Source organism: Nerophis ophidion, linkage group LG07 (genome assembly GCF_033978795.1).
Source record: "Nerophis ophidion isolate RoL-2023_Sa linkage group LG07, RoL_Noph_v1.0, whole genome shotgun sequence".
In the NCBI taxonomy this organism is placed as follows: Eukaryota; Metazoa; Chordata; class Actinopteri; order Syngnathiformes; family Syngnathidae; genus Nerophis; species Nerophis ophidion.
The window spans coordinates 49,595,150-49,622,688 of record NC_084617.1 but is presented as its reverse complement, the minus strand read 5'-3'; the positions used below and the strand labels follow the sequence as shown (position 1 = coordinate 49,622,688).

Sequence of the window (27,539 nt, the reverse complement as noted above, 5' to 3'; positions counted from 1 at the left end):
TTGGTGTACAAATGTGTGACAGTTTTTGGGCGTTTCTCTCTTGGCAAAAGCACCGTGTTGGAAACAAATCATCTATTCATTGCAGTTGCAGTACGCTAATAATTGATGTAGGCATTGTACTGCTTGTTAGGGCTGCACGATTAATCGATAATCAAATTGACTTTGAGGTTTTAATTAGTGCAGTACATCACCGGAAGAGGCTGCCACCGGCATTTTAGTGACAGCCTTGGTCGCCAATCAGTATTGTTTAGGAAGAAAGACGTCTCACTCTGTGCATTCCTCTCAGCCCCTGAGCACGTTTATTCAACAGTTAAATTAACTGAACAGATTGACCCCTCTTGCCAGTCATTAGCAATCTTTTTCTCTCGCGGCTGGACTGTACCCCGAGAGAGAGCCTTGCGACCTGCTAGTGAGAATTACCGCAAAGTCACATACATTTGGAGGAAAAAATCTGATTATAAAGCCAAATGTCCCACTGTGGGACTATTTCAGCTTCAAATTGGATAGGCAATATGAGTCCATCAACACGGACGAAAGAGCAAAACTGCCGTTGATTTCATTAAACAGAAAACAAAAGACAACGTTCGACCTCAGTTTTCCAACTGGAAACAAATGCACTTTAAGATGTTCAATATCTGTGTAGGTTACATTTTTGCTTACAAATTAATAAATTTTATACATTTCTTTGTTTATTTATTCTGGATAACAAAATGATTTACCTTCCCATTTCAGTAGAATGATAAAATAATTCTACTGTAATAAGAAAAAAAGGATGGATGGGTGATTACATCCGCTGTATAGTTTTTATTGGATTATTTATTTAGTTAAAGAGCATGATGTCAACAAAAGCTGTGAGTCTGCATAAAGCCAAGTAATTTTTTAAGTAAAATATTGCATATTGTTCAAATGTGTGGCACATGGAAACTAAATTATGTTGATTAATAGTCTAAAAGTAACGTGTCTTCTTTTACTTGTTGTTTTTGCATTAAACATCGCAAATTGAATCGCAATTTTGGAGAAAAAAAAAATGCAATTAGGTTTTTTCCTCAAAATCGTGCGGCCCTACTACTTTTTTACAATACTTTCCCCAGAAACAATTAACTACCTTTTTGCAAAGAACAATGCAAACACTTTTGTGTCATTCCAAAGTTTGATATAATTTATTTAGCAAAATAGTCCATAGTCTTTTTTTGTATGCCATGTGTACTTAGTGCTATGATGGATCTGTCCTTATATATTATCTTATATATTGATATATCTGACATATTGTATAATGCTAGGAAGAGTATGGTACTAAAGACGATAGAGACATCACATTTCCGATATTTTATCCAATGTATCATATCATATCAATCGTATGTACCATATCATATATCATTGGATCTATACTACGGTGATTAGGGTGATGTTTATCGAAAATGACCCCCCCCAAAAAATCAAACCTGGATGGTTTTGAAAATAATACTGTTTCTGTTTTGTCTGTGAAAATGGCAATCATATGTGTTCAGTGTGGGCTAGCATGAGTATATCAAAGTCAGGACAATTGTGGTAAAACACAGCACTATAGTAATGTGTGTGATTAGTCTGGCAAAAGCTGCATTTCATGACCAAAATCTTAATTCACACACCTCATCAGGTAATGTTAGGTCTTTCTCACTAACTAGGTGTAATTGGAAACACTCTTTTAAATCATCTCACGTAAGCTGACAATTGGGCACTTTTTCCCAGCAATGCTGAATTGGAAAAACAGCTGAATATATCAACCATGCTATACTGTATAATGCCAGGAAGAGTATGTTATAGAGCAGGGGTGTCAGGTACGCGCCCCCCCCCCTTAATATGAAAGTTTAATGTTAGTGCGGCCTGCAAGTTTTTATATGAATGGCGCTTGACAGCGTTGTGTGCGGAGCTAAAGGGGTCTACCAATCACACGCCTCTCGAGGGCCGAACATTGACGTCACGTGCGTGATGCAAGCAGAGAAACGTTTTGCCGCTTTTCCAATAGACCCACACGCGCTCTCCCTCCCTGCCTCCCGCCCTCCCTCGCTCGCCCAACTGCTCGCTCTCTCTTGCTCCCTCCCTCCCCCGGCGCCGCTGTAAACAGTCCGGGCCGGGGAGACAAGCAGTGCGATAGCTTACGAGCTTACGAAGCACTCCGCCGAAGGCCCGAGCGACAATACAAAACTGTGGTGCACTGGACCCCAGCGCTGATATTCCGATAGTCGCTGGGCGAATCGGACGTGTAACACGTTAGTCGTGATGTTAGCCCATTCTAGGCCCCGCCTTTCTTTGGCTCCAAACAGAGACAATTTTTGTTATTTCGGTCCAAAATGGCTCTTTCAACATTCTGGGTTGCCTACCCCTGCGTTAGTGGAAAAGCGGCAAATGACTGAAAGCGACAGAAACGTTGCGATGGAGACGAGGGTTTTCTTACCTGCCTGGCTGCAGTAAAACCGCAACACCTGTCCGTCAGTAATGACGATCCCAGATAACCTGGACCAATTAGATCCGGTATTTGTTTTTTTTATTGTTTAATTTGCATTGCCTGACACGATGAACACTACATATATTTTTACATGATGCTGGATAACACTACGGGAGCCATCACTTTTTTGCGCTCGCTATTCCGGTACTTTCCCGGCTATTATCCACCGACCTGCAGGCTTTTTAAAGCCTGCAGTGAAAAGAAAGGTTAGTGACGAGCAAAGACAATTCCAGGAAAAGTGGGAGATGCAATATTCCTTTGTTGAGCACAGGGGCACCCCGACGTGTCTTATTTGCACAAAGAAAGTTGCGGTGCAAAATTCTCATTTTGTTCATTTATATATTGATTTTGTTTTGTGTTGAAAATAAAAACAAAGACGTTTAAAAATATATTTTTTAAGAAATCTTTTCTTGCGGCCCAGTCTCACCCAGACTCTGCATCCAGTGCCCGGGTAATTTGAGTTTGAGACCCCTGGTATAGAGACTTCACATGTTTAATGTTTTATCTGACAGGATAAATGTTTAACTTCTGTACTAAAACAAAATACCTTGATTATTTCATCACAGATCAATTAACTGATGATGATGATGATAATATTAATAGACAGTGTTAAATGTTATATGCTCAGGCAAAATTAACAAGTGTTCGGACCAAGTGAAGATCTGTCTCTTTTGGCATATTGTACCCCGCTCTATACTGTCTCATTATGGGGTAAATTTAATTTAATTTGTGTGCGTTTAAAGAAAAAATCTGTCAGTCTGTGTTTTGATTTGTGTATAAAAACAATCTGTCTGTCCATGTTCAACCCTCAATTGTCTCTTTTTTTTACAGGTGACTTTTGCGACACTTCTTCCGCACAAATCGCAACAGAGACGCACATTTTATGTTTTAAACATACACAAAGCTAAACACAGACACATACATTATAACACGAGCACACATATTTGATTACACACACAAAGATCAGAAGTATATATAGTCTTCTTCCATATAAAACCTTTGTAATGACTGACATTTTTGACCAAATAGTCAACTGGAGCTACGTCATGCACACTTGAGCAAATCAGGTCTGCCAACATGTGTCCTGTGCCTTGAGCAAATCGGCCAAATCAGTAAGCTTGTTCCAAATATGCTGGCCAACTGCACTGGACCAAATGACGTGTGACCGGAAGACTTTCACGAGTGATCTGATGTTTTCCATGCTCTTCAGTCCGTCACACAACATCTGTCAATGACAGAAGATTACTGATTGCTTGTTGGTGTAGTTAACCGTGTAGATGACCACTGACAAAACAACTGGGCTTGATGGCCTGCAACACGATGTGGAGGAATACATTTCCAAGTACAATATGATGACTTTAGTCTACACTCAAAACACTTTCTAAATGTATTGGATAGGCTTTGATTTCAATTCATAGTCACTTTTATTACCCGTTTTTTGAGTCTGTAAGACGTTCGTTTCTGGAGGCGTACCCAGATTGCGAATGAAACCATGCCCAACCTTTTCTGAAAGTATCATAATTTATAAATATACCCTGTTTGAATAAATATTTTGAAGGTGTCACTGCTATTTTCCCCCCAAACACATTTGAACATAAAGTCCTAAAAAGTATTATAGATTTACCCGTTCAAAAAATTAAGTACACCTGTACACTCTTCGATCAATTCAGAGGTACGTGCATAAAAAAACTGCATTTATGTCTGACATGTCACATGTCAGTGTTATTATGCTCTAGGGTTGTCCGGTATACTGGTATTAGTATAGTACGGCAATACTAGTGAATCATATTCGGTACTATACCGCCTCTGAAAAGTACCCCCCTCCCCCCAGTGTTTTAACTATTTCTAAATCACTAATCCTGGCCTCCATGGCGACAAATTAAGTAAGTTGTTTTACTGCACACCGTAGCTCGCCGGCGTCAAAATGTAAACAAATGCCATTAGTGGATCTACACCTAACATCCACTGTAATGATACCAAGTACAGTAGCGTATCTAGTCGATACTATTATTATTATGTCGATATTTCGTTTTTTTTTTTTTTTATATTACAGTATGTTTATAAACTCAGGAAATATGTCCCTGGACACATGATGACTTTGAATATGACCAATGTATGATCCTGTAACGACTTGGTGTCGGATTGATAGCCAAATTTGGGGTATCATCCAAAACTAATGTAAAGTATCAAACAGCAGAATAATAAATGATTATTATATTTTAACAGAAGTGTAGATAGAAAATGTTAAAAGTGAAAGTAAGCAGATATTAACATTAAATGAACAAGTAGATTAATAATTCATTTCCTGCCACTTGTCCTTAAAAATGATTACTAAATAATAAAATGGAAAATGACACAATATGTTTTTGCTTGTGTCAGCAGCTAAATTAGGAGCCTTTTTTGCTTACTAACTAATAAAAGACAAGTTGTCTTGTCCATCTATTCATCTATTTTCTACCGCTTATTCCCTTTTAGGTCGCGGGAGGTGGGGGGTGGGGGGTGCCTATCTCAGCTGCATTCGGGCGGAAGGCGGTGTACCCTCTGGACAAGTCGCCACCTCATCGCAGAAGTTGTCTTGTATGGTAACCATTTTTATTTAAGGACAAACTTGCAATAAGAAACATTTTTAATGTACGCTTAAAATTTTTTTGTTAAAATAAAGCCAATTTTTTGTTGTCCCCTATATTTAGAAAAGTACCGGAAAGTATCTAAATAATTTTGGTACCGGTGCCAAAATATTGGTGCCGGGACAACACTATTATGCCCATGCAAAGATTGTACAAAAATAATGCTATTTTTGACTGACGTCACATTGTAGCCAGACTGCAAAACCCTGTGAACAGAAGCATTCAAAACTGCGTGCAAGCTCAAAAATGCATGAACCTTATAATCTGATGCTTTGACGTTGTTTACCCCATGTAGCCAACATTGTGACAACATATAGAAGTCAGAAAATACTACATTTATCTTTGGCCCCCTTAAAAAAAAACAATTGTCATTGAGGTCTCCACAATCAATACACTCAACCATTTGTATAAAATGTGGTGCAATTTGTTCAAATGTGTCTTAGTCAGACAACATTTTCGTCTGAGACTTAAAAATCTAGTACAAATCTCTTGACTTTGTTTTTCTCCTGTAAATGCACCCTAAGTTAGAATTTAAACATCTACCCCACCTTGACTTGCATAAAAAAAGCTATATATTTACTAACCCCTTTGATATGCTTTGCCCTTGTTAGCCCTTAGGTTGTGGTTCCATTTGATCTGATAAAAAAGACTAATGAAAGAACTAAATTGAGGACAAAAGAATAAACACCCCCCCAGGTTTAGTATCTGATAACGACAACATAGGAAGCAAATCACCCCTAGTAAAGTGCCTGGAGATAAAGGAGGCAGAGATGGAAGTAGAAGAATGACACGGTGTCGCACAAAAGTTTTGTATGGGCACAATACTGCAGTAATTATTGGGTTAGTCAGTTGTAATATCAAGGTGGGGAAAATATGCCATGTTAACCTAATCACTGAAACTGTTTCAAATTTAAATCACTTGAGATTTCACGGTGCCTCAATCAGTTCATCTTTGAATTTGAATAGGCTAGCAGCTGTGTTTAAAGGGTGCACAGGTGTGTTTGTGTCGTTGTCAGTATTGAAATCATTGCTCCTCACTCTGACCCTGCTTTGTGTGGAATGCCAGATCTGCATTCCCGATTAAGGTCACACCATTTCGGAACTGGAGTCGAGCGTGGTTACTTATTGTCCTCCTTAGGCAAAAATGCCCGGAACTGCTACAGATGTGCCACGACTAACACCGGTTGAGACTGTGTGAATGATGAGAACCACTCAACATTTGAGCCTCCGTGGCAGCTGTCTCGATCGGAAAAATATGAATCAATTTGTTCCTATGTAATGTTTTGCGTGTATCTATGTTTTCCCATTCAGGACATAGTCTGGTTAGCCAGGGTTTCTCAATGGACCACACCATGGCTTTTGCTGATAATGTACAAACAAGATGGAAACCAATGGAAACACTTGACTGCCAGACCCCAGGAACGTCTAAAATGGAATAAAATCCCAGGTTTGTCCATAATGGATGCCTTGTTTCACGGAATTACATTACCGATAATAGTTGTGACGTTTAATATGCAAAAAGTAAAAGGTACATTATTACAGTATTTTTAGATTGCATCTTATTTCACTCTCCACTTTTTTGTAAGTTTTTAAAATAGTTTTAATCTTATCCGTTACGAAGTGTCAAGTTGTCATTTTGTCACTGCTGGTATTACAAGAAATGTTTGACAACATAATAAGAAAATGTATATCTTTTACACAACATACATGCACATTTTAACAATGTTACTTGTGGTAACCTCTAGTTGCGTACAGTGTTAATTGTGTTACTTGCAAATAACAAAATTAGCAACGGCAAAGATAAAATGTGTGGTGTATGTTTATGCAGCATTGATTTCATAGTCTTATATTCATTCATTTAAAGATGCATTGATATGCCTTCCCTATTTTAAAGACACCTGGGATGTTGACTCTGTTGCGGGATGCCGAACGCAGTGACGTTCAGGCTTAGGAACAAAACACTCACCCACTACACAACTCCAACCCTCCCCTGTTGAAAGTCACAAGTATTTTGCTCATCTGTGATTATGCTCTAGGTCAGGGGTCGGCAACCTTTACCACTCAGAGAGCCATTTTGACCCGTTTCATGAAATAATGAAGATAATGGGAGCTGCAACCATTCCCGCTTATATCTGCTGATGGTCACCCAAATAACAATAATAAGGGCATCCTATGAAGCCATTGCCTTTGACGTCTTCTACAACATGTACAAACAGCTTGCCGGCTCAGTAACATGTTGTACGTGGTTTCCGCTGATACACGTACACGACTGTAAGGGATATAGTCAACAGCCATACAGGTTACACTGATGGTTGTGATATAAACAACTTTAACACTCTTACTAATTATGCAGCTGAGCCATGTGCAGCTGAGCCACATTAGAGTGGCCAAAGAGCCGCATGCGGCTCCGGAGACACGGGTTGCCGACCCCTGCTCTAGGTTGTTTTCCGGTCTCAAACTGAGCCCATTTCCCATAGGAAGTCAGTTCAGGAGTTGCTTTTTTCCTCTTCCCCTCATGTATACCTTTCTTTCCTACCTCTTTACGAGGCACCACAGGTGTCGACCCATCAGTCTGTTCTGTATACCCCTGGAACTGTATATTGTCTAATTTTGGAGAAGTTGCACTGAAAATGGTGTTGTACTTTTTAAGTGCAATGACAATAAATGAAAGTCTAATTTATTCTATTTTTATTTTATTTTATCCTGTCAACCAAAACCGTTAAATTGGGGCTGGATCACTGAAAATATGATTTTAGATTGTCTTATCAATACTGACATGCATTAATGCGGCCATACTATGATTTTTAATCCACATTTAAAATACTTATTTTTGGTCTACATAAAATGTAATCGTGGTGCTTTGGTCCAAATTTACAATTTGCTTAACAGACCATTTTCAAGCCACTTTTTGGCTGTCTATTAAAAACAAGCCGTTTTGTGGGTGGTCTTATTTTCGTGCAAATGATTTCCTCCATGCCTCGCCTCCTTTTGCTTGCAAATATCATAAGTTAGACCTATACCCTACTTATTTTTACACATGACAACAGGCAAGGATTTTAGCATTTTATCGTACTTGAACAAGCCTGACTCTGAAAAAAAAATTCTGTACCGAGGAGATGAAAGCATCTCAAAAGTTACTTTATTAGTATTATTATATTGTGTGACTATCATTGGTACTTTAACAGCGACACCTGTAGGCTCCATTGTAAGCGGACTTTTGCTCACGTTTATTTAATATTCAGAATCCTTAAAAAAAAAAAAAAATCTGTCATTTCGTTGATTTTGATTGTGAACAATAGGCAAAATTTAGGTAAATCCTTCTGTATATTTTCCGTCGGACCGTGGCGTGTCTTAACTTGCCTCCATGCTTCATGTTTTGCTGCACTTGTCATTGGAACCTCAGTCCTGAGTATGTACATTGTCACAAAGCACAAAAGTTAATCATCACATTCTTATTTCATCAGATGATATTGGAAGTTTGTATAGAGACAAGTCCTGGGTAAGGAAAATAAAAACGGCGAACTCATGCAGAGGTCTTTCGGAAATCCTCCACCATATATGAAGATATACGCTGACGTCACATATTGGTGCAAATCTCAAAACGGCTTCTTTGAAACAAAGCAAAATTGCATAATCAGACCTCTATGAGGTGTATTTTTGCATGAGTGTAAAATAAATGTGATAATATTTAAAAAGTGTCGTATGATTCCTGGACGTGGCCACCGCTGCTGCTCACTGCTCCCCTCACCTCCCAGGGAGTGAGGGAGATGGGTCAAATGTAGAGGATAATCTCACCCCACCTAGTGTGTGTGTGACAATTATTGGTACTTCAACTTTTAACTTTATGGTAAATGGGTTATACTTGTTTAGCGCTTTTCTACCTTTTTTTAAGGAACTCAAAGAACTGTGACACTATTTCCACATTCTCCCATTCACACACACTGATGGCGGGAGCTGCCATGCAAGGCCATAGCCAGGACCCATCAGGAGCAAGGGTGAAGTGTTTTGCTCAAGGACACAACGGACGTGACTAGGATGGTAGAAGGTGGGGATTGAACCAGGAACCCTCAGATTACTGGCACGGCCACTCTCCCAACCTCGCCACGCAGTCCCTTTATATATGTGTACCCTTATACAATATATATATATATATATATATATATATATATATATATATATATATATATATATATATACACATATGTATATATATATTTATATAAATATATATATGTATATTTATATAAATATATATATATATGTATATATATATATATATGTATATATATATATGTATATATATATGTGTATGTATATATATATATATACATATATATATATATATATATATATATATATATATATGTGTGTGTGTGTGTACCCTTATATGTGTACACTTATACAAAAATGGGGCTAATCTTTGGATTTTTTCTTTAATAACGGATAAAAAATTAAATGGATTAAACAAAGAAGTATTCTTCTTCCTCCAAACACGACGAGTTGAGTTTATACCAAAAAGTTCTATTTTGGTTTCATCTGACCACATGACATTCTCCCAATCCTCTGCTGTACCATCCACGTATCCATTTTGGTATAAATTCAACTCGTCGTGTTTGGAGGAAAAAGAATACTGAGTTGCATCCCAAGAACACCACACCTACTGTGAAGCATGGGGGTGGAAACATCATGCTTTGGGGCTGTTTTTCTGCTAAGGGGACAGGACGATTGATCCGTGTTAAGGAAAGAATGAATGGGGCCATGTATCTTGAGATTTTGAGCCAAAACCTCCTTCCATCGGTGAGAGCTTTGCATGGTTGACCAAATACTTATTTTCCACCATAATTTACAAATAAATTATTTAAAATTCCTACAATGTGAATTCCTGGATTTTTTTTTTCACATTCTGTCTCTCACAGTTGAAGTGTACCTATGATGAAAATTACAGACCTCTGTCATCATTTTAAGTGGGAGAACTTGCACAATCGGTGGCTGAGTAAATACTTTTTTGCCCCACTGAATATGTGTTACACATACTTGTATTATCATTGAACACCTTTAACTTCGTAACAAAAACGTCTCTTTCATAAATAGATAAGTATAAATGATATATTTATGGATGAGGTAGATCCCCTCCACTTGGTCAATTGACAAGTAGCTCGCATGCAGAAAAAGTATGGGCACCCCTGACTTAAGGTTTGTAAATAAACATTTACAAAATCGAGGTGGCGACTTGTCCAGGGTGTACCCCGCCTTCCGCTGAGATAGGCGCCAGCGCCCCCCGCGACCCCAAAAGGGAATAAGCGGTAGAAAATGGATGGATGGATTATATGTAAATATCTCATTTCACAATGCTCCCGTCCAAAGAAAAAACCTAGTAACTCACTACTAGCTGATTTTGAGAAAACAAAGGAAAACCAATCTATCTTGATGCTGTCTTACAAAGATCTACAAAGTCATCAAACGTATAGATGTTTTCTTGAGCTTTAATTTTCTTGCCGATTGAGTCATGGATTGAATCTGCTCTCATGAACGTGTGCCCTTTCTCCAGATATTTTATTAAAATCCCGGGTGTGCCCCATTCTGCGTTTGCACATTGGGCAAGAGCCTTGTACAGCGTCCAGTTTTTATTTTGACCTCCACAGTTATCTGCCCAAAAGAGTATTCAAGGGGAAGAATCAAGAACAACATTTAATGAAGGTGCTTGCAACGTCCTGGGCCAATCTTCCAAATATCCCCTCGTGCCATAATATCACATAATCAGGTTGACCGTCGGCCCCCGTTCGTGCAAATGTCACATTAAAGACAATAAGGCGACTGACAAAGAAGCTCCGATTGGTCCCTTGAGATACTAGGTTTTTCTGTTGTATCTACGCGGTTATGTGGTAGTTGCTAGGTCCTGGCATGCGCGTAACAGCTTACTTACGGAACAAATTACAATATCGCATACACTAATCTAAAGCATATCACCTAGGAACTCCAAAATTATTATCAGCTCAGTTTTGACCAAAATTGAGTTACTGGGTTTTGCCTTTGGACGGGAGAATGTACCGGTATATTTCTGCGAATATATGAAGAACCTTTTCTTTTTCTAAAATGTAGTGGGTGCGGCTTATATACTGGTGCGGCTTATAGTCCAAAAATACAGTAATATGATGATAGTAGTGTTCTTGTTTATTTATTCTGCTTAGCCAAGATAAGAAGTATAAAAAAATCATAATAATTATTTGATGATATGAACTTTTGATACCAAATTTGGTTTTGTAGATATTAATTTTTTTTCAATTAGGTGTCATGCAACGTTGTCTTACAGTGTTATGATTACTGCTAAAGTACTGTACATCTCCAAATTAAAAATAAATGTTAAACATATCAAATTGTTGCGTTTCTGCTTCTTCAGTGAAATGACAACCACGACTCAGCATGAACATACACATCCAAACTCTAAATCAAAAGCAGTTTAGGACAAACTAGCTGCCTGTGGAGCAATGTTGCCCCCACCGCCAGTCCTTGAGGGGGTCCTAACATTTGATCCAAGAATGTTTCTGAGATTCCTAGAAACAATTTCGCATCTGGATTGTTTTAATTGTGGCCCGGCCCCCTTGGAGACATCAGCGCTGCTGCGAGGCTCGTGCTGGGATGCGTCACTGATCATGTGATAAAGAGGAACTAAACGTTCCCCCTGAGCTCTCTCGGGACTGGATGGCGTTGCCGCTAATGAAAGCATGGAAGTAATTTGTCCAGCCGCCTTGGCTTTGAGTGAGACCGACGAGAGAGTAACGACTTGTGCAGGACACACCCAGAAAATGTGGCGTCATCACTAAGCATCCTGTTTTGCTTTGTTGCAGTGGATTTTTTTCTCTCCCCCACACAGTGATCCTAATGCTACATGGCTAATCATTGCATTTGTAAATCGAGTTATAAATAAATAGCTAGGAAGCACAGTGCAGACAAAGACTTAAAATATAATACAAAATGCTAACAATGTATCCTAAACCTTAACTTCGTCGTTTATTTATTTATACAGCACAATTTTAAAGGGCCACTACTGCCCCAAAGCACGGTACAGATTAAAAACCGGAAGGTGAATAATGCTAATCACAACAGAACATTCTATTTATAGACTCCCTTTTTAGACCAGTTGATCTGCCGTTTCCTTTCTTTTTTTCCTATGTCCCACTCTCCCTTGTGGAGGGGCTCTGGTCCGATGCAGTGTTAATTTTGTTGACGAAAAATTTTCGTCATAGTTATCGTCAACGACCTTTTTTTTCTGACTAAAACGAGACAATAACTAACTAAAAAATCATTTCCGTGGACTAAGACGATGACGAGGTGTGTTGACATATTCGTCAATGAATAAAAACGAGTCGAAAATGTCTGCCAGAGACGAGATCCAATCTAAACTCATTTCGTTAGGAAGAGGCGGGAGGAGTTGGGAAGAGAACCAATCAGAGCGACTTGGCAAGGAAGTTACGTAAACTGCAGAAGACAACATGTCAACGCCGGGGAGGAAGAGGAGAGAGGACATATGGGGAAATTTTATATTTGACGTCAAAGATAACAAGACGCAGTGTAAGAAAAGCAACGCGAGGATTACGGGAAAAAACACAACAAACTTGAAGCGACATTTACAGTCGAATCACCCCGAAATCCACACACAGGTAAGCATTTTCCACAACATACAACTCACTCGACGTTATCCCGTTTATTACACGGCTTACTCGTGAAATACTAAATTTGAGACATGATTTTCATCAAAATACGACTTGTATCAGTGGTTTTTCCGCTGTTTTGCTTTGACTTTCAGAAATTGAAGGGAAAGTTTACATATTACCCTTTAGTCGACTAAATCTACTGTAGTTTTCGTCGACTATAATCTTATATTTCGTCAAATAAAACTAGAATAAAAATAAAACAATTTAAATAACTAAATTATGACTAAAATTTAATTACATTTTAGTCAAAAGACTATGACTAAAACTAAATCAAATTCTGCTCTCAAAATTAACACTGGTCCAATGGCCATGGATGACTTACTGGCTGTCCAGAGTTGGACCCAGGATGAACCGCTTGCCCGTGTGTCGGCTGGGGACATCTCTGCGCTGCTGATCCGCCTCCGCTTGGGATGGTTTCCTGCTGGCTCCGCTGTGAACGGGACTCTCGCTGCTGTGTTGGATCCGCTTTGGACTGGACTCTCGCGGCTGTGTTGGATCCACTATGGATTGAACTTTCACAGTATCATGTTAGACCCGCTCGACAGCCATTGCTTTCCTCCTCTCCAAGGTTCTCATAGTCATCATTGTCACCGACGTCCCACTGGGTGTGAGTTTTCCTTGCCCTTATGTGGGCCTAACGAGGATGTCATAGTGGTTTGTGTTGTGGTTTGTGCAGCCCTTTGAGACACTAGTGATTTAGGGCTATATAAGTAAACATTAATTGATTGATTGATCTATAAAACCCAGCAAAACAAACCAATCAATAAAATAGTAAAAACTAGCACTACATATAAACAACAAAAAACAACAAGTTAGAAATATGCATAAAAATAAAGACATGCCAACATATTATTATGAATTGCCGTATACAGTCGTGGTCAAAAGTTTACATACACTTGTAAAGAACATAATGTCATGGCTGTCTTGAGTTTCCAATAATTTCTACAACTCTAATTTTTTGTCATAGGGTGATTGGAGCACACCCTTTTTTGTCACAGAAATCATTCATGAAGTTTGGTTCTTTGATGAATTTATTATGGGTCTACTGAAAATGTGACCAGATCTGCTGGGTCAAAAGTATACATACAGCAATGTTAATATTTGGTTACATGTCCCTTGGCAAGTTTCACTGCAATAAAGCACTTTTGGTAGCCATCCATAAGCTTCTGGTTGAATTTTTGAACCAGTCCTATTGACAAAATTAGTGCAGTTCAGCTAAATTTGTTGGTTTTCTGACATGGACTTGTTTCTTCAGCATTGTCCACATATTCTCAGTGGGGTTTAAGTCAGGACTTTGGGAAGGCCATTTTAAAACCTTAATTCTAGCCTGATTTAGCCATTCCTTTACCACTTTTGACGTGTGTTTGGGGTCATTGTCCTGTTGGAACACCATACTGCGCCCAAGACCCAACGAAGAATTTGGAAGGAGTCCTCCTTTTTCATTGTCCCGTTTACTCTCTGTAAAGCACCAGTCCCATTGGCAGCAAAACAGGCCCAGAGCATAATACTACCACCATCATGATTGACGGTAGGTGTGGTGTTCCTGGGATTAAAGGCCTCACCTTTTCTTCTCCAAACATATTGCTTTGTATTGTGGCCAAACAGCTCCATTTTTGTTTCATCTGACCACAGAACTTTCCTTCAGAAGGTCTCATCTTTGTCCATGCGATCAGCAGTCGCTTCTGGAGAAAGGGCTTCCTTCTTGCATGGTGGCCTCTCAGTCCATGACGATGCAAAACACGCTTGACTGTGGACAGCGGCTTCCAATTCATTGCAGACTTGCTTTTTGGTGGTTCTCGGTTGACTCTTCCTGACCAATTTTCTCTCAGCAGCAGGTGATAGCATGCGTTTTCTTCCTGATCGTGGCAGTGACAAAACTGTGTCATGTACATTATACTTACGAACAATTGTCTGCACAGTTGCTCCTGGGACCTTAAGCTGCTTTGAAATGAGTCCGAGTGACTTTCCAGACGTGTTCAAGTCAATGATTAGTTTTTTTCAGATCTGTGCTGAGTTCCTTTGACTTTCCCATTGTAGCGTTTGTAACCGAGTCTAATGACTGCATCACCTGAGCCCTATTTAAATAGGCTCGGAGAATTCAACAGGTGTTTTCAAACATAATCACTCACATGAAGTTAAGAGGCCATGCCATGAAGCTAATTTGATATGATTTTAACTTTTCTACATCACCAAAATTGATAATGTATGTTACTGTATGTATACTTTTGACCCAGCAGATTTGGTCACATTTTCAGTAGACCCATAATAACTTCATAAAAGAATTAAACTTCATGAGTGTTTTTTGTAACAAACAAGTATGTGCTTCAACACTATCACAAAAAAAACAAGAGTTATTGAAATTATTGGAAACTCAAGACAGCCATGACATTGTGTTCTTTACAAGTGTATGTAAATTTTTGACCACGACTGTATCTACTGGACTTACCGCGTTGTTGTATCCACCATTAGGCACTCTCTCTGGGAATAAATGTTGTTTCCTTCTGTCTAAATCTTTCTGTATATTTTTCTGAATGTTATTCCATTGTTCCGTGATCCAAAAAAGCTGAGGGGTGTTAGGCGGATGTTAATGGGGTCATTCAGTCTCTCACTTTCCGCACCCGTTCACTTCTCCTCTTGCCCGAGCTACCAGTTTTAGGTCCTTAGGTCATGGCGGTGAGTCTCCTCACTGACAGTAATGAAGCTGAGGGAACACTCCTTGTATGATTGCCATTTAACGTACGCGTCTGCTCGGGAGCGCCGCGTGGTCGGCGTGATAATCCCGCAGGACAATCCCAAAAGGAATGCCTTTTTGAATCTAATTGTCATATTCCATGTGACAAGTTGGCCCTTTGTTTGGGATTTCTGGGTTTTTATTTAGTTTTTCTGTTTCTTGTGTTGGCTCGATATGCTTCAACTTTACTTTCTCTGTAGAAACTTTGGCAGCTCAAATAATTTTATTTAGCAATTAACACACTTTGGGTAAGTCTTTGCGTTTACTATTTTCTGATTGCTAGTTGTCGCGTGTGTTTTCTTTTCTGCGTTGTTTAAACCTTTGTTGCCAACCTATAGTTTTTTGCCACTAACGCTGTTTTTTTTTTCATTTCGTAACTTTTATGTTTTATACTGTATATAGGTTGTGCTGCTCTTTGATTGCGCTTATTTTAGTTAAATACAAAAAGCTATATTGTTTCAACCAGCGAGTATTAAAGGGGAACATTATCACAATTTCAAAAGGGTTAAAAACAATAAAAATTAGTTCCCCGTGGCTTGTTGTATTTTTTGAAGTTTTTTTCAAAATTTTACCGGTCTCGGAATGTCCCTAAATAAAGCTTTAAAGTGCCTTATTTTCGTCTCTCTGCGAAGACACTGGCCATTTCCCTGTGACGTCACACAGTGCTGCCAATGTAAACAAACAATGGGAATACCACAGCATGATATAGTGACATTAGCTTGGATTCAAACTCGGATTTCAGCGACTTAAGCGATTCAACAGATTACGCATGTATTGAAACAGATGGTTGGAGTATGAAAATATTGAAGAACAAATTGAAGCTATTGAGCGAATAGCTATTGACGCTCTTCATAGCCATAGCATGGCCGAATAGCTGCGTTAGCATCGCCGGTAAAATGTGCGGACCAAACAATCAGGACTTTCGCATCTTTTGACACTGGAGCAACTTAAATCCGTCGATTGGTAAGTGTTTTTTTCGCATTAAATGTAGGTGGAAGGAAACGTAATATAGTTGCTAATGCATCTACAGGTTATCCATACATCTCTGTTCCATGTCTGCTTTAGCACCGCCGGTAAATAGCATGTTAGCATCGATTAGCATAGCATGTTAGCATCGATTAGCTGGCAGTCAACATCAACAAAACTCACCTTTGTGATTTCGTTGACTATCGTTGCAGATGCATTTGCAGGTTATCCATACATCTCTGTGTCATGTCTGCCTTAGCATCGCCGGTAGAATATGGAGACACTCTGGCCCATTCAATGGGGGTCTGGCGGCAGACATTTTGGCATCTTCGGGCCAGTGGTGCAACTTGAATCCCTCCCTGTTAGTGTTGTTACACCCTCCGACAACACACCCTCGAGGCATGATGTCTCCAAGGTTCCAAAAAATAGTAAAAAAAACGGAAAATAACAGAGCTGAGACCCGGTGTTTGTAATGTGTTGAAAATGAAAATGGTGGGTGTGTTACCTCAGTGACGTCACATTTTGACGTCATCGCCTCCAGCGCGATAAACAGAAAGGTGTTTAATTCGCCAAAATTCACCCATTTAGAGTTCGGAAATCGGTTAAAAAAATAGATGGTCTTTTTTCTGTACCATCAAGGTATATATTGACGCTTACATAGATCTGGTGATAATGTTCCCCTTTAAGAGGGGAAGAATCAGACCTCATCACAGTTATGTCACTCAGTTGTCGGTTCGGTGTACGTTGTTGTTCTTTTTACCACCCTAGAATACCATATACAGGTGCTGTTCATATTATTAGAATATCATGAAAAAGTTGATTTATTTCAGTTATTATATTCAGAACGTGAAACTTACATATTATATCAATTCATTACACACATAGTGATATATTTGAAATGTTTATTTCTTTAAATTTTGATGATTAGATTGGCAACACTAAATTGGCCTTAGTGTGTGAATGTGAGTGTGAATGTTGTCTGTCTATCTGTGTTGGCCCTGCGATGAGGTGGCGACTTGTCCAGGGTGTACCCTGCCTTCCGCCCGATTGTAGCTGAGATAGGCGCCAGCGCCCCCCGCGACCCCGAAAGGGAATAAGCGGTAGGAAATGAATGAATGAATGTGAATGTGAGTGTGAATTTTGTCTGTCTATCCGTGTTGGCCCTGCAATGAGGTGGCGACTTGTCCAGGGTGTACCCCGCCTTCCGCCCGATTGTAGCTGAGACAGGCGCCAGCGCCCCCCGCGAACCCGAAAGGGAATAAGCTGTAGAAAATGGATGGATGGATGGATGGATGATTAGTACTGACAATTACTGGAAATCCCAAATTCAGTATCTCAGAAAATTTGAATATTATTTACGACTAGTACCAAAAAATATTTTTTAGAAATGTGGGCCAACTGAAAAGTATGAACATGGGAAGTTTCAGCATGTACGGCAATCAAATACTTAGTTGCAGCTTCTTTTGCCTGAATTGCTGCAGCAATACGGCGTGGCATGGAGTCCACCAGTCTGTTGCACTCCTCAGGTGTTATGAGAGCCCAGGTTGCTTTAATAGCGACCTTCAGCTCTTCAGCATTGTTGGGTCTGGCATCTCGCATCTTCCACTTCACAATACCCCTTAGGTTTTCTATGGGGTTAAGGTCAGGTGAGTTTGCAGGCCAATCAAGAACGGGGATACCATGGTCCTTAAACCAGGTACTGGTAGATTTGGCACTGTGTGCAGGTGCCAAGTCATGTTGGAAAATGAAATATTCACCTCCATAAAATTGGTCGGCGGCAGGCAGCATAAAGTGTTCTAAAACTTCCTGGTAGACTGCTGCATTGACCCTAGACCTCAGGAAACACAGTGGACCAACACCAGCAGGTGACATGGCACCCCAGACCATTACCGATTGTGGAAATTTGACACTGGACTTCAGGCAACGTGGATTCTGTGCCTCTCCTGTCTTCCTCTAGACTCTGGAACCTTGATTTCCAAAGGAGATACAAAATTTACTTTCATCTGAAAACATAACTTTGGACCACTCAGCAGCAGTCCAGTCCTTTTTGTCTTGAGCTCAGGCGAGACGCTTTTGACGTTGTCTCTTATTCAAGAGTGGCTTTACACAAGGAATGCGACAGCTGAAGCCCATATCTTGCATACGTCGGTGCGTGGTGGTTCATGAAGCACTGACTCCAGCTGCAGTCCACTCTTTGTGGATCTCCCCCACATTTTTGAATCGGTTTTGTTTGGCAATCTTCTCCAGGGCGCGGTTATCCCTCTTGCTTGTACACTTTTTTCTACCACATCTTTGTCTTCCCTTCGCCTCTCTATTAATGTGCTTGGACACAGAGCTCTGGGAACATCCAACCTCTTTGGCAATGACCTTTTGTGTCTTGCCCTCCTTCTTTAAAGTATCAATGGTCATCTTTTGGAGAGTTGTCAAGTCAGCAGTCTTCCCCATGATTGTGTGTCATACAGAATCAAAACAAGAGACCATTTAAAGGCTTTTCCAGGTGTTTTGAGTTAGTTAGCTAATTAGAGTGTGGCACCAGGTGTCTTTAATATCTGAACTTTTCACCATATTCTAATTTTCCGAGATGTTGAATTTAGGGTTTTCATTGGTTGTCAGCTATAATCATCTCCTTTTTGGCAAAAAACATTTGAAATGTGTCAGTCTGTTTGGAATGAATGCATACATTCTACAAGTTTGACTTTCTAAATGGAATTAATGAAATAAATCAAATTTTTCATGATATTTTAATTATATGACCAGGAGCTGTATTAGAGAAAGTAAAATCATTGTCTTCCACAAACAATTTTCACTGAGGGACTAGAGCAATGGTTTTCATTTTTTTTTCACCAAGTACCACCTCTGAAAATACTCTCCATGTAATGACCAACAGTAACACTATATGTGGTGGTTTTTTTTTTTCATAATCAATCATTTAATTAAGTGATAATTTGGCTAACCCTGAGATCAGGCCTGGGCAATTATTTTGACTTGGGTGCCAAATAAAAAATGTGTCTGGAGGCCGGTATATTATTATATATATATATATATATATATATATATATATATATATATATATATATATATCCATCCATCCATCCATCCATTTCCTACCGCTTATTCCCTTTCGGGGTCGCGGGGGGCGCTGGCGCCTATCTCAGCTACATATATGTATATATATATATATATATATATATATATATATATATATATATATATATATGGGCAGCACGTTGGTAGAGGGGATACTGCTTCTGCCTCACAATACGAAGGTCCTGAGTAGTCCTGGGTTCAATCCCGGGCTCTGGATCTTTCTGTATATTTATATATCTATTTATTCATATATATATGTATATGTATACATATATATGTATATTTATTTATTTATATATATATATATATATATATATATATATATATATATATATATATATATATATATATATATATATATATATATATCCTCCAATGGGCTCACCACTCATAGGAGGGGCCATAGAGGTCGGGTGCATTGTGAGCTGGGCGGCAGCCGAAGGCAGGGCACTTGGCGGTCCGATCCTCGGCTACAGAAGCTAGCTCTTGGGACGTGGAACGTCACCTCACTGGGCGGCGAGGAGCCTGAGCTAGTGCGCGAGGTAGAGAAGTTCCGGCTGGATATAGTCGGACTCACCTCGACGCACAGCAAGGGCTCTGGAACCAGTTCTCTCGAGAGGGACTGGACCCTCTTCCACTCTGGCGTTGCCGGCAGTGAGAGGCGACGGGCTGGGGTGGCAATTCTCGTTGCCCCCCAGCTCAAAGCCTGCACGTTTGAGTTCAACCCAGTGGACGAGAGGGTAGCTTCCCTTCGCCTTCGGGTGGGGGGACGGGTCCTGACTGTTGTTTGTGCTTACGCACCAAGCAGCAGTTCAGAATACCCACCCTTTTTGGGTACACTCGAGGGAGTACTGGAAAGTGCTCCTCCGGGTGATTCCCTTGTCCTACTGGGAGACTTCAACGATCATGTTGGCAACGACAGTGAAACCTGGAGAGGCGTGATTGGGAAGAATGCTCGCCCGGATCTAAACCCGAGTGGTGTTTTGTTATTGGACTTTTGTGCTCGTCACGGATTGTCCATAACAAACACCATGTTCAAACATAAGGGTGTCCATATGTGCACTTGGCACCAGGACACCCTAGGCCGCAGTTCCATGATCGACTTTGTAGTTGTGTCATCGGATTTGCGGCCTTATGTTTTGGACACTCGGGTGAAGAGAGGGGCGGAGCTTTCTACCGATCACCACCTGGTGGTGAGTTGGCTGCGATGGTGGGGGAGGATGCCGGACCGACCTGGCAGGCCCAAGCGCATTGTGAGGGTCTGCTGGGAACGTCTGGCAGAGTCTCCTGTCAGAGAGAGTTTCAATTCACACCTCCGGGAGAACTTTGAACATGTCACGAGGGAGGTGCGGGACATTGAGTCCGAGTGGACCATGTTTCGAACCTCTATTGATTGGAGCTGTGGCCGCAAGGTTGTTGGTGCCTGTCGTGGCGGTAATCCCAGAACCCGTTGGTGGACACCAGCAGTGAGGGATGCCGTCAAGCTGAAGAAGGAGTCCTATCGGGTTCTTTTGGCTCATAGGACTCCGGAGGCAGTGGACGGGTACCGACGGGCCAAGCGGTGTGCAGCTTTAGCGGTCGCGGAGGCAAAAACTCGGACATGGGAAGAGTTCGGGGAAGCCATGGAAAACGACTTCCGGACGGCTTCGAAGCGATTCTGGACCACCATACGGCGCCTCAGGAAGGGGAAGCAGTGCACTATCAACACCGTGTATGGTGCGGATGGTGTTCTGCTGACTTCGACTGCGGATGTTGTGGATCGGTGGAGGGAATACTTCGAAGACCTCCTCAATCCCACCAACACGTCTTTCTTTGAGGAAGCGGTGCCTGGGGAACCTGTAGTGGACTCTCCTATTTCTGGGGCTGAGGTCGCTGAGGTAGTTAAAAAGCTCCTCGGCGGCAAGGCCCCGGGGGTGGATGAGATCCGCCCGGAGTTCCTCAAGGCTCTGGATGCTGTGGGGCTGTCTTGGTTGACAAGACTCTGCAGCATCGCGTGGACATCGGGGGCGGTACCTCTGGATTGGCAGACCGGGGTGGTGGTCCCTCTCTTTAAGAAGGGGGACCGGAGGGTGTGTTCCAACTATCGTGGGATCACACTCCTCAGCCTTCCCGGTAAGGTTTATTCAGGTGTACTGGAGAGGAGGCTTCGCCGGATAGTCGAACCTCGGATTCAGGAGGAACAGTGTGGTTTTCGTCCTGGTCGTGGAACTGTGGACCAGCTCTATACTCTCGGCAGGGTTCTTGAGGGTGCATGGGAGTTTGCCCAACCAGTCTACATGTGCTTTGTAGACTTGGAGAAGGCATTCGACCGTGTCCCTCGGGAAGTCCTGTGGGGAGTGCTCAGAGAGTATGGGGTATCGGAATGTCTTATTGTGGCAGTACGCTCCCTGTATGATCAGTGTCAGAGCTTGGTCCGCATTGCTGGCAGTAAGTCGGACACGTTTCCAGTGAGGGTTGGACTCCGCCAAGGCTGTCCTTTGTCACCGATTCTGTTCATAACTTTTATGGACAGAATTTCTAGGCGCAGCCAAGGCGTTGAGGGGTTCCGGTTTGGTGGCCACGGGATTAGGTCTCTGCTTTTTGCAGATGATGTAGTCCTGATGGCTTCATCTGGCCGGGATCTTCAGCTCTCACTGGATCGGTTCGCAGCCGAGTGTGAAGCGACCGGAATGAGAATCAGCACCTCCAAGTCCGAGTCCATGGTTCTCGCCCGGAAAAGGGTGGAGTGCCATCTCCGGGTTGGGGAGGAGACCCTGCCCCAAGTGGAGGAGTTCAAGTACCTAGGAGTCTTGTTCACGAGTGGGGGAAGAGTGGATCGTGAGATCGACAGGCGGATCGGTGCGGCGTCTTCAGTAATGCGGACGTTGTATCGATCCGTTGTGGTGAAGAAGGAGCTGAGCCGGAAGGCAAAGCTCTCAATTTACCGGTCGATCTACGTTCCCATCCTCACCTATGGTCATGAGCTTTGGGTCATGACCGAAAGGATAAGATCGCGGGTACAAGCGGCCGAAATGAGTTTCCTCCGCCGGGTGGCGGGGCTCTCCCTTAGAGATAGGGTGAGAAGCTCTGCCATCCGGGAGGAGCTCAACATAAAGCCGCTGCTCCTCCACATCGAGAGGAGCCAGATGAAGTGGTTCGGGCATCTGGTCAGGATGCCACCCGAACGCCTCCCTAGGGATGTGTTTAGGGCACGTCCAGCTGGTAGGAGGCCACGGGGAAGACCCAGGACACGTTGGGAAGACTATGTCTCCCGGCTGGCCTGGGAACGCCTCGGGATCCCCCGGGAAGAGCTAGACGAAGTGGCTGGAGATAGGGAAGTCTGGGCTTCCCTGCTTAGGCTGCTGCCCCCGCGACCCGACCTCGGATAAGCGGAAGATGATGGATGGATGGATGGATGGATATATATATATATATATATATATGTTAAATTTAAATGTGATATTAAGTCATCACATGCAACGTGAGATCTGTCAAGCCTTTATTTGTTTGTTATATTGTTGATGGTTATGTTTTGCATTTTTTGAAAACCCCAAATTTACTGAGATTTTCAATTTGAAGTTAAGCAATAATCCTCCCAATTACATCAAAAGAAGGCTTGAAATATCTTGAGATGCATGTTATGAGGATATGTGAGCCTAATCTAATTGCTGGAATAAACAAACCTTTGCACAATATTCAAATGTTTTGAGTTTCACCTGCATATAAAAAATACATATTATAGTGGATTATATTATTTTTGATTACATTTTTTCACAACGCCAGTCTACTAGTACGCAGTTGGCCATGCTAAGGCTTTTCAATTCTGCATATCATCATCATTTACGAATGACGTGCACCTGTCGGATTCCCATCTTTGCAGGATATGACAGCCGTCTTCCTGCTTTCCAGCCACTGAGGTGCAGAAACAGAGTGAGGTTTGTCTGTTTCTGGCTCCGATGTGCTTTCACTGTAATGTCTGAAACACTTACCCAAGCAACTTTTACAAAACTAGCGGGACGACTAAATAGTTAACACAGAATCATGAACCGAAGAACCAAACGCTCAGTTTTGTTACTGTTGGGATTTTTTGTTAAGTATAAACATCAGTGCGGCTGTGTTGTGCATAAAATTAATTTTGTTGACTGTTACTTATGTTATCAGATTATTTTAAAGAATACGGTACTGTACTTTGGCAAACAGGTTTTATTTGTAAAAGGGGAAATTCACTTTTTTTGGAAGTTTGCCTATCGTTCACAATCATGAGAGACAAGAATGCAAATTTCTTTTTTATTTTTAGGATTTTAAATATGATGAAAACACTTGCAAGACGTGGCTAATAGGAGTCATAGCCTTTAGAGATGACTTCAAAACCCTCCAGCAACAATTTATATACACAATGCAAGTATATATATATATATATATATATATATATATATATATATATATAATGTAGTAACAGACACCTTCTGCAATATGTACAATATTTACCATATTATTGGTAATTTTAAGCAATATGACAAAAAATTATTTTAGTTTGCAGCAACAAATGTGTGTTACTACTTCCAGAAACAAACACGAGTGTGTTGTAATCATGGCAGACTTGTTAAAAAACAACAGAAACAACTATTTTTGGACAATTGAGGATTCACAAACTAATGTTTTTGAACCTAAATACACAGAGGATGAACTGCTGCTTTTTGGAGCGAGCAGGGAGAGAGGGTAAAAAGTTTGAGCAGACAGAGGCCGACAGAGTGAGCTGCAAAGGTGCCAAGCTATGCTGACAAAAATGACGTGCTTACCCAAAATCAGGTGGAAAATGTCCCCGGCCAGCTTGACCAAACAGTCAAGTGAGTGAGTCGCTTTAATATTGACTCTAACAACAAAGTCAATATTACAACAACAAGGTTGCTACAACTTGGTTATTATACAGGTTATGGAAATGATGTATTGTTGGTGGTTTTAGAATGTATTTTTAAAGTGATTTAGAGGTTGAATGAATTGCTCTCATTATCTCCATTGCTAGCCACCTAGAATTATTACAAATTAGAATGCAATAAACAAAAAAAACAAAAACTTTTGTCTTCTTGTCTTTCAGAAGGATTGTGAACGATAGGGCAGCACGGTGGAAGAGGGGTTAGTGCATGTGCCTCACAATACGAAGGTCCTGAGTAGTCCTGAGTTCAATCCTGGGCTTGGGATCTTTCTGTGAGGAGTTTGCATGTTCTCACCGTGAATGCGTGGGTTCCCTCCGGGTACTCCGGCCTCCTCCCACCTCCAAGGACATGCACCTGGAGATAGGTTGATTGGCAACACTAAATTGACCCTAGTGTGTGAATGTGAGTGTGAATGTTGTCTGTCTATCTGTGTTGGCCCTGTGATGAGGTGGTGCTTGTCCATGGTGTACCCCGCCTTCCGCCCGAATGCAGCTGAGATAGGCTGCAGCACCCCCGCGACCCCGAAAGGGACAAGTGGTAGAAAATTGATGGATGTGGATGATAGGCAAAATAAAAATAAAAAAGTGCAGTTCCCCTTTAAGTGACCAATATACTTAATATACTTTACCCATTTTAATGAATTGAAATCAATTCGGGCCACCAAAATACACCACAGTTTGAACATGTAAGATACTTTTAAATTGGAAAAACAAACGTCGAGATCAAGAATATTGTATAAAAAAATAACAATACAATTATGACCCAAGAAACTAGTTTTCCTTGGAGAACAGACTCCTCTGGTTTCTCCTTCGAGCTGCTTTATCTTCAAACACACAATCAGCAGCTTTTCCATATTTTCATAGATACCAACCCCGTAATAAATTAAATGAGGAGTAAAAACACGAGCTTAATGTTATATTGAATAATGTTTTCCTGTATGTTTTTCTTATTGCACTGAATGTATTTCATTATATGAATGATGGTATAATTACTGTGCCGTTACAGTGTCATCATTGTGGACAAAATATTTCAAGTTACTCTGCAATTCCCACTCCTACTCATTGACTCACTTGGATTCCTTTTTCTTCCCGTAAAGTAGTCGTAAGATGGTTATGTTTGTGATGATTAATGACAACAGTTTACAGATGTTGATAAGACATTTATTTACAGAGACCATCTGTGTACTTCACTGGTAAAACACTCTTCCAGAATGAATGCCTCAATTTTATATCTACAGTCGTTTTTTTTTTTTTTATGATGGCATCACCGTGTAAAATCATTAGCTGTTTCCAGCCCGTAAGCTTGATCACTACAATCGACAAGTGGTTTCTCTTTGAGACGCTGTTGTCAACGGATTCACCTCATTATTTAAATTATACCAAATGTTCTGCAGGCTTTGAGAGGATGCTATTGTAAGTGACTACAGTAAGTGTGGTAATGACTACCTTCTGCTGATGATGGGATGTTTTTACCTGTTTTCTCTTTCGGTAAAACAAAGTTACTTTTCCTTTAACAGGAACTTTAACAAAACACTCTGTGTGTGTGTGTATATGTATAAATCCATCCATTTTCTACCGCTTGTCCCGTTCGGGGTCGCGGCAGGTACTGGAGCCTATCTCAGCTGCATCCGATACAGCTGGATTGATTATACAAACATGCCCATTAAAACTGTGTATTAATGTCCAACGTTTGTTCCACATTGTTGGTTGGGAAATGACCACATTTCAATAGTCAAATCCATATCAGACCCCGACATTGATTAACCATCGGCAAAAAGCATGTTGTGTCAACGTTATGTTTGAGTTGCTCAACGCCTGGACCTGAGTCAACAAGTTCTCAACGTTTTTTTAGTGTCTTGAGCCTGCTGGGTTAGCTAGGGACGACTCCGTATCAGAGTAACACAATTCAAAATGTCTGAAAAAGAGTAGAAGGAACAGATTTAATCGTTCCACTTCCTGTGGTCTATGTACACTGTAAAGATGCGCGGTTTGCGGTCTCATCCGTGGAGTCCGCGGATAAACCGCGGGTCGGGCGGTTGACATGACGAAAAAATAGATTTTAATTAGATTCGGGCGGGTGGCGGTTGAACCATTCGGAAATATTTGATATACATGGTTCTGTGATCGGTATCCTTTGCCGTTCAAAGTGCCATTTAAGACCCGTGTCATAAAACGAAGAAGACAAAAGAGACGCTATTATTCTCCTGATTGACTGCCGGTAGTCACCCAGATAATAAGTATTAGGGCGTGCTATGAAGCCATTGGCTTTGTCGCCTACTACAACATGTACGATCTGCTTGTCAGTCCAGCATCATGTTGTGTGTGCCTTCCGCGGCAACATGCACACGACTGCAAGGCATACTGGGTGACACAGAGTACACTAATGGTTGTGATATATTTTAACACTCTTAGTAATATGCGTAGGTAAGATGGGCGGGGGTTGGGGGCGCGGGGGTGTAAAATATATTCAGGATGTGTCACGGATACAAAGGATTAAGGGTATTTGTTGTGTTGCGTTTATGTTGTGTTGCTGTGAGGATGTTCTCCCGAAATGTGTTTGTCAATCTTGTTGGGTGTGGCTTCACAGCATGGCGCATATTAGTAAGTGTTAAAGTTGTTTATATCACAACCATCAGTGTACTCTGTATCACCCAGTATGCCTTTCAATCTTGAACGTGTAATTGCGGAAGCTGCACACAACAAGTTGTCGGACCAACAATCGTTTCGTACATGTTGTTGAAGATGTCTAAGGCAATGGCTTCACAGCACGCCCATGTTCTTGTAATCAGGATGAACGCTATTGGATAGTCGCGGGAACGTTAGCGGCTCCAATTGTCATCATTACTCTGTGAAACAAGTTTAAATTACTCTGTGAGTGGTAAAGGCGGCCGACCTGTGATGTTTTTGGCGGGCGCGTACGGTCCTGATAAAATGTTGGTTCGGTTGGACGGCGCGTGGATGACGACTTTGGTGACGCGGATGCGGATGATATAATTGCCTATCCGCGCATCTCTAGTAC

The 27,539-nt window shown here is 41.2% G+C and overlaps 1 protein-coding gene across 4 annotated transcripts in view; it reads left to right on the top strand.

The window, feature by feature from the left end:
• LOC133556406 (DNA repair protein XRCC4-like) overlaps positions 1 to 26,189 on the top strand; it is a 92,859-nt gene extending 66,670 nt beyond the window's left edge. The window contains exons 7-8 of one of the 4 annotated variants that reach the window (XM_061906315.1): positions 6,424 to 6,559; positions 24,683 to 26,189. In XM_061906315.1, coding sequence (XP_061762299.1) covers positions 6,424 to 6,551 — 128 coding nt within the window. In that variant the 3' untranslated portion in view covers positions 6,552 to 6,559; positions 24,683 to 26,189. Of the gene's footprint in view, positions 1 to 3,316; positions 4,475 to 6,423; positions 7,793 to 24,682 lie in introns of those variants that run through there. The other 3 variants (XM_061906314.1, XM_061906313.1, XM_061906317.1) reach the window with 3 other exon arrangements.
• The last annotated feature ends 1,350 nt before the right edge of the window (positions 26,190 to 27,539 follow it).